General features: G+C 35.9%; 1 protein-coding gene across 2 annotated transcripts in view; it reads left to right on the forward strand.

Annotated features, from left to right (window-relative positions):
- The window catches only part of CDH12 (cadherin 12), a 382,326-nt gene that overhangs the window by 300,533 nt on the left and 61,097 nt on the right, over nucleotides 1–20,696 (forward strand). For both annotated transcript variants that reach the window (XM_032991982.2, XM_032991983.2), the window contains 2 exons: nucleotides 1,177–1,296; nucleotides 6,655–6,822. In XM_032991982.2, coding sequence (XP_032847873.1) covers nucleotides 1,177–1,296; nucleotides 6,655–6,822 — 288 coding nt within the window. The remainder of the gene's footprint in view (nucleotides 1–1,176; nucleotides 1,297–6,654; nucleotides 6,823–20,696) is intronic.

Consider the following 20,696-nt stretch of genomic DNA (forward strand, 5'->3'; position numbering starts at 1 on the left):
TAAGTCAAAATATAAAGCAAACTGCACTAGGTCTGGTCTATAAACATGGCTGAAAATAGAATGTCAAGGGGACATTCTTCTCCACAGTACTTCTTTTTCCTACTGAGCTGTATTAGAAAGGCAAGAAGACTTAAATCTGAATTTTGAAAACAACTGGTTGAACAAAACACCTAGTTTCATTCTACAATGGGAATGTGAACTCCACCTTTAGGAGACTGCATTTTAGTTTTTAAGGTACTTAAAGATTCATTCACTGACAGATTCAGGAATTGCTTGACCAAACACCTGTTTTAAAGACAACTCATATATTTTACTTCCACAGTTGTCTACCTTTTCACAAAACTGTGGGGTATACTTTTTCAAAATCCACTGTTGCACTTTCCCAGACTTCCATCATATTTCTGTGTGTAAAAAGTTTTTGTAAACAGTGGATACATCATAAGCTGTCTTTAAATGTTTTCTGATGGTGGGCTGCTTCCCCTTTCCTTCCCACTAAGCCTCAGCTGTTACCTAGAAGGTTGCTAGCATGGAGCTCTGTCCTGGTTCGGGCCGGAATAGAGTTCGTGTTTGTTTTGGTAGCTGGAGGAGTGCTGCAGCACACTGAGACCCCAGGAGTTCTCCAGCTCCACGTGCCCTGCCTGGGGGCAGGTGTGTGTGTTGGGGAAGCACAGCTGGAGTGCTGGGCCTGGATTGGCTGATATTCCATGTCATGTGACATTATGCTCACCATTTAAAGGAAGGGTGGGCGGGAAGGGGTGTGTTTTCATTTCCTGGAGTGTTGTTGTGGTGTCTTTGTGTTTCAGGCTTGCTAGCCAGGAATGGGTGGGTGTTGGTCAGCAGGTGGTGAGCAATTACATTGTACATTACCAGTTTATACTGTCACCATATTATTTTGTCACTCTTATTAATCTGTTTTTATCTCAACCCGTGAGTCTCCCTTTGCCCCTCCAATTCCCTCCCCATTCCCAAGTGGGGGGAGCGTGGGCGAGCGGCTGTGTGGTGTTTGGCTGCCAGCCAGGCTCAAACCACAACAAGCTGAATAATTGTTTTATTCTCACTTTGTTTCCAGTGGAAGAAGAATTACAACAGAATCCACTAGTAACAGGACTGATGTGTCTGAAATATCCCTGATCACTGCTTTGTACTGAAAACATGATTATCTGTGTTTCTTTGCAGGAGCGTATGTGCTTCAAGTAAAGGCAACAGATGCTGATGATCCCACTTATGGAAACAGTGCTAGAGTGGTTTACAGCATTCTTCAGGGGCAACCATACTTCTCCATTGATCCGAAGACAGGTAAATAGTTTATCAGCAGTACTGGAAGATTTAAACTTTGGATTTTGATTCGTGTGGGCAGTATCAGTGAACAAGTATGGACTGGACTGTACTGGTACGGCCAAAAGCCAGTAGAGTAACTTTGCACATGATTCAGTTTTGAGTATTGACTAGTTTTTGAATTAATTACAATCTGTTGTAGAACAAAAAGAAACATGATCCTCCAATCAGTTCTGGAATATCTAAAATATGTATAAATCAAACAATTCTTTTTTTGTATGCTTTACCACTTTTCTATAGCTAAAGCTTTATCTGCTACATGCATTCAATTTTCTGTTTTTTCCTGATGACCCAGTTTTGTATCTTGGGTGTACGTGCTTTTTTTCTCAGCACATTTACTTGCTGAACTTCCAGTCAGAAAATCCCTAGCAATGATAGTTTTGCTATATAGAGCTAATCTGAGACAGTGGAACAGCTAATCATGTCCTGCCCTCCTCTTTTCCTGGGGTATGTTTATCTGGGGTTACTGGATGTGTGAGCAGAGGATAATACATTTAAAGACACCGAAGTATTTGGGAGGTTGGTAGAAATTTTAACTAGGAATCTTGTCCTATATTTCTATATGTCATTCTTGTTTCTATATTTAGTAATTCAGCTAAGTAGCCAATAACCTACAAGATGAATGGCATGCATTGTGTCATCCTGAATGTGTTACAGGGATAGTTGTCCATGTGCCTCTTTCAGCAAATAATTTATCATTCCAGTAAATCTGTATTTGAATGTCAGATTGTGTGTTAAAGAGCCTTTATCCCTGATCAATCAGTCAATAGTTTGGTGGTGAAAGCCTCATAAGGCTGTTAGTGCACTGTCTCCAATGGGCACATTCCTTTGTCACATGTGTCATTTAGCAGCTGACCATACTGCAATTTGCAGTGAGTAGTTTTAATTTTCAAACTGAAATGGGATTTATTCAAGTGTCTGGGGGGAAAAAAGCATTTACCTTTACACTTATTTTCTTTTTATTTCTGTCTTGTAAAGAATAAGGAGTTCAATGGCAAGAAAAACCTTTATTGGAGCCACAAATGGAGTTCTAGTACAAGTTTTCCAAGAAAAAAAAAAATTAAGTTATTAGTACTTGAGGAAGAATTGCTGTATCATATACTCTCATCTAATACTCAGTAGTAAGTAGTGAGTGGACTATAGGTGATGACCTGCACCCTACTAGATCTGGAACATCACACAAATGCAGTATTTCCACATCTGTCTATTAATATCTTTAATGAGTTACTCAGGTGGACCTTGTTGGTAAAAGAATGGACACAGCTGTAAAGGAAGATTCATGAAACAGCTAGCCTAGTGAAATCCTATACCAGAAAAAAAGAATATAGATTCACCTTCCTGTGAGTATGTGCAGAATTAGAAATGTGCTGTCTTACATTAGAAAGGTGTTGTGGTTTATAAATATGAGTTACAGTGTGAGAGTTACCTGTGGGTCTAACAATGATTGCAGAGATAAACAGTATGTGGATAATAATGCACAAGATGCTGCTTAATGATTTGCTCTAAAATCCAGAAGTCTTGGGCAGCACTACAGGTCTTCTGGCATTTCCAATTTTTTATTTTATAACTGAATACTCTTCTAGTCTTCAACAACTTGTTCATACAAAGTTCCTGGGTGATTAGCAGTATCCATGTAATTAAAACTCTGAAGGAATTTCTCCTCCATAACTTGTCCACTTCCCAGTAGATTTGACTTGTCCAAGAGCACACTATCTGTACACCCAGGGACTAGAAATTTCACAGCAAAAGTTTTTTTTTGGGTGAAGAACCAGATCCTCTTGCTTCTTTGAAATGCAACAGCTCTTAACTTATTTCATACCTCACATTTACATTGCACGAGACAATGAACAGTTACTTCTTATTTATTAGTTCCCCACAACCTTAGAGACCCATTTTTTTCCCCCACCTGTGTCTTTTCTAGACTGAAGACTTCTTTAAACAGAAGCCATTCCATAACACTGAACATCCTTCTTGGGATGAGAAAGTGCACACAGTATTTAGGAAGGCAGCTCATATGGGTGTTTAAAATGGTTTAATCATAACACTTTTGTTCTTTATTCCTTTTCAAACAGTTCAAAACATTCTGTTTACTTTTTGGCCTCTACCACACAAAAGCTGGTATGTTTGTGGAAATTTCTAGTGCTATCTCAAGATCTCATCGCAAAGCAGTAATAGTGAAAGCACTGACCATAACTTTATATGTGAAATAAGGATTGCGTTTGGCAGGCACATGATTTTACACATACTCCCTTCTTAAATCATTCCTGATAGGTGTCAAACATTTACTCTGATATGAATCTAGTACACTTAAATAGTTTTTAACCTGTATGAGTCTGAATGCCACAGGTGCCCCTTTACTCTTTACTGACCGAATTCTTTGCAATGCTTTGTTGGAGGTAAGCAAACTATATGGAAGCGGAAGACTTAGCTGTTACTGTTCTTGCAGGAAGGTTAAATGCATTACAGTCCTTGCTGGAGAACAGCTGTTGGATTGGCACATATAATAAGGCCTCAAATCTTATATGTGGGGGTTACTTTTCGATGCTATGAAATTGCTCTTCTGATTTTAATGCAAGTTTTCTTTAATATAGAGCGCTTCTCTTAAGACAGATAACCTCCATTATCTTTACTCTGTACATTCTGTTTTGTTACTAAAATGTCCTTTTTATAAACCTCTTTTCACCCAATTTTCTGATGTGTTTATGAGGTCAGTATTCTTATTTATGGCTAGATGTCTCAATTTTTTCTTAGACTCAGTAGTCTAGTCCATATTCTGACCTCAGTTTTATTCCTGAAGTTCAAATTGGTGTCAGGAGTATTGATGTTAATACTTATTCAGGAGGTTTTTCAAGGAATCTAGATTTTCTCTTCCACGTAATTGGATCATCTCCTGTTGAATTATGACTCCATTACTTTGCAGAGTATAACTTGTGGCACAAGACCCATAGACACTCTTTGCAATTTTCATCAGCCTTATTGAGACCATATTTTTCTGCACACTTGGTATTGATGATATTTGCAAAGAAAAAAAAATCAAAGTTTTTCACTTCGGGAGCTGAATAATCTTTATTGTAAAATCTTAAGGTATAAGGATTTAAAAACACTCAGAACACTATTATATGCATGCAAGGCCTCTATAATAACCCTTTGATTTAAAGTTTGGATATTCTTTGTAAAGCTGAAGCTGGAATACCAACATTTGTAGTCTGTTACTTCCAATGGATTTTTACCTCCATTTTATTGTTCAATTTTGCTGGTTAGATAAGTTCATATCACCCTTGTCCTGGCCATATGAACTCATGATATTGGTAGAAATATTATTTTTAGGTTTTTTTCTATGCTTTTGAAATAGAGTAGGTAGAAAATGGAAAATTGCTGATGAACCGCTAGACGTGAAAATGATCCTCATTGATTTTTTTTTGCTGGAGACAGAGGTTTTTTACAAAAAAAAATATATAGAATGCCCTTATACTTCCAGACAGGAATAAACAATGGGTCACTGGGAACTCTACTACTAGATCTATAGCAAATTCTTCATTTTCTGAAGGCCATCTGGAATATTTCTGAGAAAGCCACTCAGTTTTACCTAAAACAGATAAACAATCATGAATTGCATCTCCTTCTCACAACCTGCTATCTACCCATTTTCAGTTTTTTCTACTTACTGTTATTTTGTTTTGATAGTATAACAAGGTAAGTCTTTAATTCTTATAGATCTTTTCTCCTTAGAATGAACATACCAAGGATGTTGTAAGATACTGTGGAACATGTAGTCTCCACAGTGCAAAATTATGGATTGAGATATTCAAGAGGAAACCTAGTAATGTTCATCAAAAAGATTTTTTCATTAATGTCACATGAATATAAAGAAATTTTTACAGGTTTACAATTCAAGATTTCTGTATGGCACAAACAAAAAATTGAATAACACTGTTTTCAAAAGCTCAAAAAGATAGTGTTGAAGTATCTAAATGTTCTGAAGTATTTGCTAGTCATATTCCAAATCTATGCAGTACAGTATGCCATGCTAAGGTAAAAAATAGTAGTTATTATTAATGGTGTCATTATCACCATCAATGTTACAAGTGGAGAGAAGGAAAATTGGTATACAATTCAATTCAACAGGAATTTTTAATAGGTTCCAGAAATAGCAGATTTAGGTCAAAGTTATTTCTAGACTCTGAACAAGTACTATAAGATAACTGTTCCTATTCTTACTTGTTAACACAGTAGCAGTTAGTTGCTATAAATGTAAGAATGACCCTTAACATTTGTTCCTTATCATTCCAGACCCATTATAATACCAGGGGGGAAAAGACTGCTTTTAAATCCAAATGGTTTAATACTGGAAAATAGTATTTTCTAAAACAGTAGTAACTTAGATGAGAAACATGCTTCCAGTTGGTTTATTTTTCAATTGTGCATGCTATCTGCACCAATCTTCACCTAGCCATTTCCTGAAAACTATTGTGGAATATATAGCATTTTGCAATGTAATACTACTTGTAAAATTTTGACAAAGAAATGCATTTTCTCCTATACATTTGGCTTCAAGAGGAAGGCTTGAGTGACCAAAACCTTATAGCTTTTTACAACCTCGGTAGCTAATCTTATGACCAGTAGCACCTCTCTCTCTCTACACGTCTTCCTTTTATCATATACAGTCTTAACATATCAGAAGGGAGATTATGGCATTCATATATAGACATTAGCTATCCAAAATGACTGAAGTTTGAGAATCATTTGGGTAATGTCTTACCATGATATTTTAATTGTTTCTTTAAGGAAACTCCTAAAATTTACACTACATCTCTGTGCTATATCAGGAAAACTTTCTCAAGCAAAGGAGACTCTTCTAATAAAAATCTCCTTTTGTACATAAGGATTATTGTCTTGACCTTCAGTAGCTTAACTGTGATGGGAAGTGATTGCTTGGAAACAGTGGAAGATGCAGGCTCTGAAATGTATTTCCACGTCTTCCTACACTGCCCTACTCTGCACAATGCAGAGTTCTTCAGTCCCAATGTGGCAAACCTACACTTATGCCACTCAAATCTATAGTGAAAATATACCATTCTCTTTCAGCCATTCATGTCCTGATTGAAAAGACACTGCAGTCATTTTGAATGGTTGAATAGCTGACGAGCGCACTTTTGAAAAGCCTGAGTGATTTGCCTGTTTCTGTATGAACCCTTTCTCTTATAAACCCTTTAGGAAGAGTTGCATTCCTGGTCCAAGAGATCCAGTATCAAAATGTAATAGTAGACAATCACAGCCCTTTGTTTACTTGTTCTTTCTCTTTCCCATTTCTTCTCATAGGTGTAATAAGAACAGCTTTGCCAAATATGGACAGAGAAGTGAAAGAACAGTATCAAGTTTTAATCCAAGCCAAGGACATGGGAGGACAGCTGGGAGGACTAGCTGGTACTACCACTGTAAACATTACTCTCACGGATGTCAATGACAACCCACCCAGATTTCCTAAGAGTACGTTGTATTCCAAATGCACTAATTTTCAAATAAGCATGACTGAAAGTATAAATGTGCAAAATCCTTTAGATAAGGAATTGAGATCTAGGAAGAAGAACAGTATTTAATGAAAAAACTTCCAAGTACCAAAGACACAACTGGCTCACTCTAAGCATTGTTGTTATGATAATCAGGAACAGATTTTTTTTAACACCTTTTTTTTTTTATCACAGAAATTATATCTGTCCTTTAAAACAGTTCCATGCTCAAAATAGTGATCATCCACTGACAATTTATAACATTTCATATCAATTAATTTAAATTAGGTTTTTCAGTAATATGCTAATTTACAGTTTCATAGTCCATGTATGATTAGCAAGATCGTCACTGCTCTCCTTAAATTTACTGGAGTTTTGTATATTCCCTACCTTTGAAATGTAGAAACTGTCAAGCATAATCCTTGGTAACTATGCCAAAACAATTAGCTGTTAAATGTTAGTGTGGCAAATTTATATTAGAATTTTTGTGTGAAATTGTAGTAAGATGGTGGCAGCTTTTTACTTTGTATTTTTTTTCTTGCACATGAATTATAATCCCACTTTATGTATTATAAATGCTCCTTTGGTACCTAACCACACCTGAAACTTCAAAGTTTTTGCTCATATAAAAATTATTATTCTTTTCCTCAGTATGGAAAGATATTGCATTTCTGCAGGCATCTAAGAATGACCATGTTAAGACAAAGATCCACATGGCCCTGCCTTCTGTCTCTTATAAGAACAAACCAAACAATACTCCAGAACATTTCCTCACTTTCTAACAATTTTTAGCCCAGATGGTGTCTTTGTATTTAATAACTCTCAGTGGATTTTTACAACCCTGTTGCTTTGAAACTTATGTAATATTTCAGAATCCACAACATCCTATGTTAGTGAGGTGCACAGATTAATATACAGCTCAACAGTCTCCCCTCATTTGTTTTGAATCCATCCCTACATATCTACCTGCATGTTGACCTCTGTAAAAAGTTCAGATAGCACTGAAAAATATGACCTTTATTTAGAAAAGCTGTGTTGAGGTTTTTTTCAATATGGGATATTCTCCATGAACCCATTAATCCTGCTTCTACTGTTTTGCCCTGTGCATGTCAGTCATATCTATCCTTAGCTTTAGCTTCCCGAACTCCCTGGAAATCTTTGGGGAAAAAAAAAAATCAGTGTTACATTATCATCTCCAAGCCTTCTTGTGCCACAGTGACTTGAAACAAAATATTACACATCATAATAGTTCACTTATTTCATCCTTCAGGCTCTTGAGCATGTAACAGCTAATCCAAATGATTTGTTACTGTTGTGTCGGTTTGTTCCACAACTGGTTCTATAGCTAATTTAACTTTCTCATGAGTTCCCCGTAAAGGGTTCGAGGACAGAAAAATTTCCCAGCTATTCTACGCTGAACACAAAGAAAAAAATGTATTAAGCTTTACATTTGGGATTTTATCTTTTCTGAGCACTTCTACGTCTCAATTTTGGGTAGGCTTTACACAGTTCCTCTCAGGCTTTTGCCTCCAGGTATCTTTGAAGACAATTATTTTTACCTTGTTTGTCAGAGATTTATTCAAAATCAGTTTTTGTTTTCTTTATTGTGGTTTTATAGATAAAGCAGATTTCATGGTTGTTTCTATTGTCCTTCCTGAGACACAGCTTCATTTTTTTGAAAGATGTGTTCTTGCTTTTATTAGCTATGTTGTTTACTCTTACAGACTTGCTTTTTAATGGGTGCTGTGCATTTGCTGTGGGTCTTCAAAATGGTTTCCCTAGACAGCATCCGCATCACCCACAGTCATTTAACTGTCTCAGCTGTCCCATTCAGATTTTTTTATAGCAGTATCCCTCAGATTTATTTATTTCCACTTTTTTTTTTTTTTTTTTTTAGTAGTAGTAGTAGTAGTATTTAACTGAGTACAACCATCATGTAATTTTGGCTCTTATTACTTTTCCACAGATACTGCATTTAAACTCATTATAGTTGTGTTGTGGATGAGTGTTTTAGATTGTTTAAAGAATCATAGTCAAAGGTATTAACAAAGTGTTTTTAATATGATGTTGTAACAGTGCAATTTAACAAAGTTCAATTACAAGGTTCACTCCATTACTTACTACATGGAAGAAACATACAAAGGAAAATCAAGTTAGAATCAAGAGATCAGGGATGCAAAAAGTTAAGGGAGACCCTCCTCTTGAGTCATGAGGTTCAGAGTGGACGCCCTTGCTTTCTAAGGTCCTGATGGACCTTAGGTGTGACTACATCCAGTCTTTTTCCCAGACTTGGTCAGTGGTTTATGCCTAATGAAAGAGATATAAAGAGTAAGGCAAACCTCCTGTTGAGTCATGAGGTGTAGAAAGGACCCCCTTGCTTTCTAAACTTCTCAGAGAGGAGTCTAGGTGCAGCTGAATACAGACCTTATATATATGGTTTATATCTAATGGAATTGGTTACATGGATTTCATTAGTATTAATTTAGCATGCTATTATTCACTTACTGCGGATCTGTTGCAAATAAGGGGTCTCTCTGCATTGATAAGGAAGAATGTCTTAGTCTCAAATAAGGAATCTCAAACCTTGAGAGGCATCTCTGCTCAAGGGGAGGGTTGCCTGGCATGCAGTCCAGTTGTAGTTCAAGAAGCACTCAGATTGGGCTCTTTCAATGATCTGTCATTGGTAAAAGGTCTCTCTGCCTTGAGGAGAGACCTGGAGGCACATCCCATGTCAAAGGGCAAACACAACCACACTGCCTAGCAGAGAGACCTCAAAGAAGACTCACTTTGGCTATCGTATTTATGGAATAAAGTGGTTGGACCATAGTCAAATTGCATACAATGGGAGAGGTATGCCTGAGACTCCTTGTACCTACAACTTTCTTTGTTCCTTGATGGATGAGTCTTGGAAAAAACACCTGCTTTTCATGTGTTAATTGCATGATGAGTGTACCAAGCTCATATACATTGGTGCTCGCTGGATCACTCTGTTCTTTTGTGGGTTGTCTCCAGGAGTTCTTGGCCTCGCTACAGCTCAGGCTTTTACCTCATTTGGAGCATGTAACAAACTACTGTAAGTTTGGTTAAGGGGAGGGTCTAGTGCATCCGTCACAGATTGCTGTAAAATTTAGAAGAACTGAGGAACTTTTCCTGACTAGATAGTGTTAATACTGTTCTCTTCTTTAAGTCTTATTTGACTTAGAGATTCCTTTAACAACCATCTTTATTCCTTCACTGGTAAGGTCTACTTTGCTTTTCCTGTGTATTTTTCTCCTTGGAACTATGCTGCCTGACTGATTTTCTTCTTTCCTAATGATTTCAAACATGCCTATTATGTTGATATTCTTGTTTAGCATTAGGCATTAAAGCTACCCATACTAGTTCCCATTTTAACCCTTGGCTTTATATTGTGGTTTGCTTTCTCCTCTTTACTGGACCCTGGTTTTATTCTGTGTGATCTACCATTTCTGCATTTCCTACTGGACTACTATCACCTTTTGCAGTATTCTTCAGTAAAGAATGCAGAATTCTGGTGAGTGCACTTTTTTTCTGACCTGTGTATTTTTGCATGTTTTTGAATTGTGTGCTTTCCACACCTGCAAATTTTCCTGAACTTTTCATCTAGAATCACAATGGTCATAGAAAAGTTTTTAAACTTTCTGAAACCTGTTTTTCCTGCAGCCAAAATGAATTTTGCATCTTCTCTATGGGCACCTATTCTTTAGTAAGTGGCCCTGCTTCCCAATAATGTGAATCCCTTCTCCTTACACCTTTTTCTCAGCCAGGCATTTAAAGCTTTGCCTTTACATCTTTCTCTCTTTTATTGTACATAGTGAGACAATTTCAGACTATGCTATTATGAACATCCTTAACTTCAGCTTTGGCTTGCCAGCCTGAATTTCACCCTTAAGACCTCTGGACAGTCTTACCTCATTTTGTCAGACCTCACATGGACTACAGCCACTGGCTCCTCCTTCTGTTTCCTGACATCCTATCAAAACACTTCTGAGATGCTCCAAATCTGATCAACAAGCAAATCATCCCAGAGGAGGGCCTCTTTGAACCAACATTCCCACTGTCCTTGTTCTCAATGCTTGTTAAACCGTCCCGCACTGGAGTCTGCTCCTTCCTTTCAGCTGGAACCCCTACTGCTGGAAGGGTACCACAGGTGCAAGAGGAAATAATGCAACTGTGGGAAATTGAGAAATTCAGTACATTGGCAAGTTCCTTGGGCCCAATGCTCTTTTCCATGTCTGATTTTCAGTTGTATATTTTACTTTCTTTGCTGTTAGGGCCCTTAGTAATGTTCTATTTTATTGATGCTTTCATCTACTATGGTGTTGCAAAAATACACAAGTCTCACGTGATGTCAGTTTTCATAACACAGAGAAATCATGGAATATATTATCCTCTTTGAAGAAGGTAGCCTTGAGGTCTCATTTAATGCATGCACTGTGGTTTTGACGTCTTTGCCCAATTGTTGCTATGAAGGAGCAAAAAAAAAAATCACAAGAGACCAAGCTTATCCTGTGCTTTGTATCCTAATAGGGTTGAAAATGTCACAGAATCTGAATTATAGTAGTGAGACTCAACAAAACAGAAAAATACTGGAGGTTTGTATTGATATTGAAAATAATAAACATTTAGCATAGCTTACAACCTAAAATGTCAGTATGAGGACTCTAGTGTATTGGAACAGGCTTGTTCAAGGCAGACAGTTACCTGAAACATTTCTGGGGGGAATATGTTACAGGCAACATATTTATATTCTCGTAATCTAAGGAATTCTGCTTAATCAAAATAGTAAAAGCAAAAACCCTGGTCACTGGGGATTTACTTAGCCAGTCCCATTTGGTTAAGCAGTATGTGAGATGATGTATAGTATGCCTGAAATTCAGAGAGACACAAGTCTAATTACAGCTAAACAAAAATAATTGATAGAAAAAAAAAAAAAAGTTGAGTATGAATTTTATTTCTAATAACTGTATTTTTCAGTTTTGCTCTTCGAAAACATTGCAGTGATTCTGAGTAACTACCAGCCAAGAAACTGAATTTGTCATTTGCCTGACTACCATATCTAAAAGGACACTTGTGCAGAATTTTAGTTTATGTGAAAAATAAGCCTTTAAAATCAAGTCCAGGTAGGTGCCAAGTTCAGGCCTGGCAAGATCTAAAGACCCCCCACTGTTGCTGGGAGTTGAGACTTCCAGTATCATATTACCCTTCATTGGTCAATAAATCCAGGAAGTCCAATTGCAGACTGAAAAAAGGGACTGAAGGTCCTTTAACAATAACTGCTGCAGGGTAACTGTTTTTTCATCACATAATCAGGACCACAGTTTCCCAAAGGGCTTATACCAAAGATGCCATGCTATAAAATACCTTATCAAATAAGAAGATATTAATTATCACAGAATAAAGTTTAAATTTATTTTCTGAACTCAGTTAAGCTAAAAAAAGAAAAAAAATATATTTCACAGAAGTAGTGGTGGAACATATATTATTAATACTTGGAAGAAGCTATATTGATAAATAATACATTAAAAACTTGCAAAAAAAAAAATGTATCATGGAACACCTTCATCTCAAGGGTCCTTTAAGGAGACAGGTGGGTTTGGATTGGATATCAGCATCTAGTGATGAAAAACCACTGACTATCCTGCTGAACGTGGAATTTTTTATTTAAAACCTGTGCTTTTGAACATATTCAGTGGGGAACTCCCACCTTGCATATCTCACAGTAATGAGGAGTATAACAAAAGGGAAACCTTTAAAGATTATATATTTCTGTCAGAATTGTTTGACCTGCGGGTATCTATTGGCCCATATTTCAGAAAACTGAGACACTTCAGAAAACTGATATTTTCTTTATAACTAAAAGGAAAAATGAATCTGAATTATTTTATTAGTAGAAATTTATTTCCAGAAGTGTTTTATATATGTCTTTCCTGAGTCTTCATTAGTACACTGACTTTCTGCAATACTGTGAATGTTTCATTGTTAAAGATAGATTTTTTCTCACATATTAAATAAATGTTTCATACCAAAGTTTGATTCTTGCCAAAACCAGAAAAAAATAAGGTAAAGACAGAAAGGAAAAGTAGTTTTCCTATCATAGCAACAATGTTCAAACAATTAAATGAAAATTTGGTATAACACAACGTTGCCTTTGAACAGAGAAGAATGGATAAAAGCTGTTTATCTGTAGGCATGCATCCTGGTCCAGGAGGGAACTGATGGCCTTTCTCAGCTACTCACGTACATGATAGCTGGTTAAGTAAAAAGACAATTCAGCACATCCTTCCTAGAATCTAGTGGGCTAACCCTTAATATATCAAGCGTTAGACCAGTCTGAGTTAGCAGCAAGGACAGCTGTGGCTTGCCTCCAAATCTTAAAATAAGCTTCAAGAAAGGATGGATGGGTTATATTTACCTCAACATTTAAATGACAAAAGCTGTATAATTAATTGGTATAAATTATAGTTTATGGAATCAAACCAATTAAGTGAAGTGGTTGATTCATACTTTATAAGGTTATTGTGATTCAGTTTTCCTGACTCTTTCTTTTGTTTACTGATGACAGAGTGACTGTGGAAGCAATTTAGATAAATAAACCCTTACATGCTGAGCAATAAAAGCACATACGAATCATTTTAGTCAAAGGAATAGTATGCCTTTTTATTTTAATGTGACATAAATATACTCTTAGAGGATAAGGCCTTGATATAGAAGAAATGCAATTGAATTTTATAATGTATACAGTTTTTGTTCTGATATTAGCAAGTAAAAGACCATTCTCAATTGTCTTATGAAGTCAGAAATAAGTTGGGTTTATTTTAAGGTATGCATTTTTAAGGTGACACTCCCTGAATTTACTTTTTTTTTTTTTTTTATTCAAAAGAACTATTTAGTTAAAGCTGTGTTTTATCATATTTTTTCCAACTGTCATGAGAAGTCAATATTGTAGAGGAGTGATTGAAAACTGATTTTGATAGAAGAAAAATGAAGTAAGGTTTGGACCCAATACTTGAATTTTGTCTACTTGTGCATGTCTTCTCTTTAAGAGAACATCTCCCATGGTCAGAAACTATTGTCTCAGAGCTCTTTTGCAACCACATTTAAAATGTTCAGATGGCTGTAGGGCAATGCCTAGACATCACAAGGGCCCGTTTTTTGCTGTCATTATCTTTTCTGAAACATGCCAGTGAAATCCATCAAGTTAGTTTGCATAAAAGAACACGGCAAATTTCCAGAAATGCTAACATGCTTGGAAACAGAAATTCCACTATTCATCTTTCTGGTAATGACACTTTAAAGAAGGCAAGGTAGAAGGATCATTCCTAGGACCTTGCACATGATCTGCCTGTCCATACTGTGGAATTTTGCAGCTAATTGGATTTGGATTTCAGGAGTGGCCAGTACAATGCATTTCACAGAATGTGTTATATCCTCCACTGGAGACAGAAGAAGAAACAACAATTTTTAAAAGATACGTCAACAAAAACCAAAACAGACAATTCAGAAATTGGAAAAAAATATTTTTCATTGATGCAATTCCAGGAATTTCAGTGCAAGTGAAAAAGTAAACCTTTGTAAAAGAGAGTGAGCCTTTTTTCTCGTAGTTATATAACCTTTGCATGCTACTTGAATGATCTATTTTCTGGATTATCTATTATATAGATCTATTATCTATTTCACAATTATGGTATTAGGAATAGAGTTTGCATATTACCCTTAAGGTAGCATCTATTTTCAGTTATTATTTATTGGTTCATAGAATATTTTAATAGGTTTCATTTCAAGTACTGAAATCTGTAGAAATATTTTGAAAAAAAAATACAACCGAGTGCTGAACCTGAAATAGCCTGCCTATACATACTTATGCATACACACTCTGTGGATTGAAAACTCTTATCATAGTTATTTATTTATATATTCTGGGAAGCTTAGTACATCACAGAAATTGCACACACACTATTTAGCATAGGTTTTACTTAATAAAAGCAGGTCAATTTTGTTCACTCAGTAAACTAATGTTCCTGATTTCATTCATGTGTCTTTGAATCAGTCTTGCTCAGATTTTATTGCAAAATTGGGTTCAGATACAGGGTGCAAGTAAAAGGTCTTCTGGTCCACATGAGATGGAAAGAAAAATCTTTTAACCCCCTGCTTTGGATGAGTGGCCTATGAAAGAGAAGTTCCTCAGATAATGCTATCTGCTTTTAAAGATTTCAGAAGAATATAATGCAGATCCCACTCAGCAGTAAATTAGAGATTTACAGAAAAGGACTGTGTGATTAAGAAATTATTCTGTTCACTAACCTAAAAAATTAAAATAATGAAAGCACATGTTTCGATTTGAGAAAAAAAAAAAGTGTGGAAGAATTATTCCTTCCCTACTTGGAAAATTTGCTGGTAAATTTGCTAAAAAATTTATTTGGGATTAAGGTTCAGAGCTCCGATTTGCCTAATTAATTATTTTACCAAGTCCACCTAGCTCTCTGGGAAGTTATTCTACCCGCTATGATTTAGATAGGAAAGTACGGCTTCTCTTCTTACTCTTGTTAAAGGTTGTTGTGCTGTATGTACAGCACTTGCATATTCATGGGCTCTCAGAATGAAAATCAGTATATCTTTAATTGATTAAAGAATTTGCCTGGCAGACAAGATGCACTAATTCTTTTCCAGCAACTAATTACTTATTATATACCGCATGGGAGATAGTTACACAGGACAGGTGGAATGGCTCATTGCAGAGTACCCTGTAGGCAGTGATTAGATGGGAGAGTCAGAACTTGCTTTGCATAAGAATGGGAAGGAAGGTTGAATCCTGCTTTACTCCACCTTTGTTAATTTTCTAACCACTGTGCCATAAGCAAAAAGCACTAGCTTGATTTTGTAAATCAAGCTTAAATATTTAATGTTAGAAAATCTTAATCGTCTGATTTCCATTTACCTGTGAGTTCTGGGTAAGCTAAAACTGTATTTTTGAGTTGAAAATATATTTTTACCAACTTTTTCAAGGATTGATGGAAGACTAGAATGTAAAGACGTCAGAAACAGGCTCATGAAATTGTACGACAATCATGAAACCAGCAGCCATGCAGAGATCATTATAAGTTTGGATTTTAATATCAGTGAGTCACTTAGCTACAGCTTTAACACCAGCAAAGCAATAGTCAAATCACTATGTGAATGAATACTAGCAGACCAGTATTTGCACAGTGCTCTTACAGGAATCAGAGGAGTATTTAAGGTAACTCCTCTTTAATCCAGGTTCCTTCCAACCCTCACACCTCTGTACTATCTGCATGTCTGTCTCTCCATCCTCTGGCCTGCTCTTTCCTCCTCACCCTATCTACCTTTACATTCAACATGCACTCTTGTCTCCCTTCTCCTAAAAGAGACACAAATTTATCCTTGATCTCATTTTCATCTTGTAATTACTGTATGGCCATCTCCTCCTTCTCCTCCCACAGTGTTTTTTTTCTCCCCAATAACACTGATAAAATAATTTATCCTTTGTTGGTTCACTTCCAGCTCTGAGTCTCTACATATTTTTCTATACTGAGATCATGAGTCTTCACCATCCCAGAAAAGCACTTTACAGCTCTGTCTTGCTTGGTTTGGCCACTACTGTCACTCAGCTCAGTGACACTTGCCTGCTGTTTCTATTTGACCCACCCAAGTTAGCTACGTGTTTGACAGCTAGTCATTAAAAAGCCACTGTATTTTTTCTATTTTTTCTACAGCAACTCTTAATCACTGTGATTTTAGACATTTTTATATAATCTAATAGAAGGTATACAATGGCTTGTTTTATTTTGCTTTGAAAACTTAGAGGTATTGAGAGTGTCAGGGTAAGTTCCTGGACATTTAAATCATCCATACTGTTAGCCTTAGCACAATCACTGGGTGCAGTTTTGACCAACACCAAGTAAAGCTTTCTCAGACAAATTCAGGTCATTTGGGGAAATGAGTACAGATCAGGAATTATTCTCTGTGGTCACTTTCTATGAAGCTGACCTATTTTTTTGTGGGTAAAAGAATTTAATAACATGGAAACAGGCCATTCTATACTGACTAGCTTCTGGACCGCAGTGTACAGCTGGTACATGAAATTTCTTTGTACAGTTGTAGCTTTTCTGAGCCTATGCTTTGCAATCCAGGCCATGCAGCCCATCTTGGGTCACAGAACCTGACAACTAAGTAGGCCTCTGTTACTATGTGTGTGTGCAACATAAAGGAGCTAACATAAAATTCGACATTGTTATTTACACTTGTGACCAACTTTCTTTTAATTTTTTCTTATTCCTTTCTGTATCAGAATTCTTCAAGCACTTTCAGGAAGAGATGATTTGCCCCCAAAACTAGATGTAGTCTTAGTAAAAGCTCCCTAGAGTGTCAATTTTTGGGTTGCTTTGTTGGTGGTTTTTTTTTTTTTTTTTTGGTAGCTGTCACTGTTGAATGATCTTAATCATAAAGCATCTTGAAGAGTCAAACATTTGATTCAGACTTAACAATGAAACAAAACCCAACTAAAGCATAATATTTTGAAAAAATATGAGAAATAAACTGGAAGGATTTCAGTTACTATAGATTCTCAAAACACTAAAGTTTTAGTAACTTTTATGTCTGTTAAATTTAAATTATTTTTTAACTTTCTCAAGAATGCATAACTAAGAAAGACTTTTCTTATAGTACTGTTTGCAGTACTGATTGAATGAAACAAAAACCTCTTTAATGCTCTAAACTGAGACCGAACCCTCAGCTGCAAAGCAGAGCATGAAAACAAATATAGCTATTTCTTTCTAAACATAGATATTTCTTACTATTCCATAGCTAATGAATAATATAGGTAATTTGTTGCTAGGTAAAATATAATGCTTTGATTGCACAGTAAGCAATAGTCCAAGAAATACAAATGAACACAGTAGTGGTTAGAAGTTAAATATTATCTATTGGTCATAAAATTATGTTGTTAGTCTGCACTTATCCAATTGATTTCCCCCTATCATCAGTTTTAAATGGTAATTGATCATTAAAAACAAGATTTATATGTCAATTATTTTTAAACACATCATTATCATCATAGTAGATTATTAATAATTGTATTTTGCATCCACTACCTTCTGTATAGAAGGTGTAAACAAATACAGTGCATAGAAATTCATCAACCTTTGCCTGGAATCATGACATTCATTCCACCCCAATGTGTTTTCTGTGGGGAGCGGTGAATAAATTATTAATTCAAAACACAGAGAGTATTTAGATTGGATGCATGAAATTATCCACAGTAACCTTGGGATGGCTAAAAAGCACCGTGCATCTCAACCTACTCTCTGATACTTAAGAGCAGCCGGGGCTACAGATTTAACAGCATGGGGTTGCCTTGCAATGCCTTGAGAATTGGTTTAAAAGCGACTCACAGACTACAGTGTCACTTGCTGCATCACTAACATTTCTGGCAGTATTTGACTTCTTCCCCGAGGCTTTCTGTCTGAATAAGAAATCAACACAACCTTCCTGCTTCTGACAGTGGTGGTCTTGCTTTCTGAAAATTTAGAGGCTACAGTGCAACATGAAGTGAAACAGACCATATGTAACTACCTAATTATAATCACAATAGTTTAGGCTTGTGATTTTCAGAAATCCCTACAACCACAGTTGTAGTCAGATTTTCAGGAGTGTTCCACTCCTTGTAAAAACATTAAATGGAATGCCCAAAATCATATTTGCAAGAAGTCAAAGGTTCCTATTGACAGCAATAGAAGCTGTTTTGAAGCAGTTTTGAAAGTCTTTGTTGAGTCCAAAATACATGTTTAGTTGATTTTTTTCATAGAGAAAAGTATAAAAATAAAATAACAGGAATATTTCAGAAGAACTCTTTCAGTATTCTCTTGAATTCATGACAATTATTTTTTTCTCAGTGGCTTCCATGTCAAATTTGTTGATCTTATAAATGTGATTGCCAGTGCTCTCAAGAGAAGGATCTATAACTAAGCACTTTCTACCCACAGTTTTCATCTTACCTTTAAACACTTAAATTGGAAGATATAAACATCACTTTTGATAAGTTGATCTTACTTGCTCCAAAGTATAAGATACTACAAATGTAAGGCCAATTGCCATCCTATGATTATTTTTTGTTCCATATCACACACTAAATCACAAGTATTTTAAGGAAACTGTATACAGAAGCCAAAACTTAAAACAAATAGCAGTAAACTATTATGCACTTGTACTTGATGATTTCACATTTTTATCTTTAGGAATAATAATTTTCTGCTTCAGATTGTGCCAACACAGTGAAGAAAAGTAATATGTATTTTAGGGAAAACATAAAATGTAAGCAGTGAGCATGTTAAAAACAAAGCTTCACAGGCAGTTGTCTGAGTAATACAAAAGATGACCATGTTTTGTTTAGGTGATTTTAAACACGCAACTTAGATGTGACTCAGAGGACTAAAGATAGGGACCTAATTTCCTTAGTCGATGGAGAGAAAAATGATTCTTCCAGTACAGATGATTTAGAGCACTTGGCTTAGATCCTAAAGTAAATGGTTTGACCACATTCTTAAGAGTGAATGAATTGTAGTAAAATTGTGTTATTATATTTTGTGCCAGAGTAATAAAGAAAATACGAAAAAGCGCACGCAAGGTATTTAAGAAGCAGAGATGTTAAGCAGAGCATTACAAACTGTCTGTCCCATCCTTGGCAATATACTTTTTATCATGCTAATGTTTCATATATATCATGCAATTTAAATTTTATAAAGGGAATAAGTGTATTGATTTATTTCATGGTGACGGTGTGATCACCAGAATATTACTAATAGACCTATCCGATAGATGCCAATTACATGCTGCCTGAGATTCTGAAAAAGGAAAGACATTTTCTCTTGAAAACTATCATTTTTCTATCTGTAAGGCATGCTACACCTTGATAATTCTTTATAACTGCTATATAACTTACATAAAAACTTTTGATTCAAGCTTTCAGACTAGACCCCCTAAAAATTATTTTCCTCATTGTATTTTGGACTTTTTTACTGCCTTTTTTTGTTTGGTAATAATTTCTTAATCAGTAGACTGGATATTATCATAACAGTTCTTTACTGGTCATGGTACATAATGAAGCTCATCATCTAGAACTGTTTTTCCACATATGACCTCAGAGATCCAGGAAGCATGCTGTCTAACACAGGAATGCATTGACCAAGTCAGACTTTGCACAGATGAGTATTTAGCCACCACTTTTCCATATAGCAAGACCAATGGAAGGGAAAGTGATAATGGTAGCGTCATTCCTATACAGTAATAACAGCATAATTAAATTAGTTACTCAGGAACTTGATTTGGTCTCCTCAGCTTGTAATAATTCAACTCCATATCATTTAGGAGAAATCCTTAATTATAAACTTGAGTAAGTTCTAGAAGTGAACATTTTCTTCCCCTCTTAGTAAAACTATGCCACCATACAAAAGAAAATTTAACATTATTCAAAGAAGATTAAGTATTATTCTTGCTTAGCTATTAGGACGCACACATCTGAATGTGTGTGGCTTCAAACAACTGCTTCTAGAATTATTCCTACATTATGCTGATGAACAGAATATTCTCTGTTGTCTCTGCTACACCCAGCACTCTTTGGAGACAGAGCTGTGGGTATGAATATCTTCAGCTGAGAAAATGGACTGGCATTTCCCATTTCCTGAACCCTTGCTCCAACAAGGGGGATAATATGCTCTGTGGAATTAGTCTCTAGTATGTAACGGGGAGGTTTATTTTTAGAAAGCTTTCTGACAACAGCTTATCAGTGGTAAAAACAGCAAAACTTAAATTTGTCAGTAT

Source organism: Tyto alba, unplaced genomic scaffold (assembly GCF_018691265.1).
Source record: "Tyto alba isolate M040663 unplaced genomic scaffold, T.alba_DEE_v4.0 Super-Scaffold_48, whole genome shotgun sequence".
In the NCBI taxonomy this organism is placed as follows: Eukaryota; Metazoa; Chordata; class Aves; order Strigiformes; family Tytonidae; genus Tyto; species Tyto alba.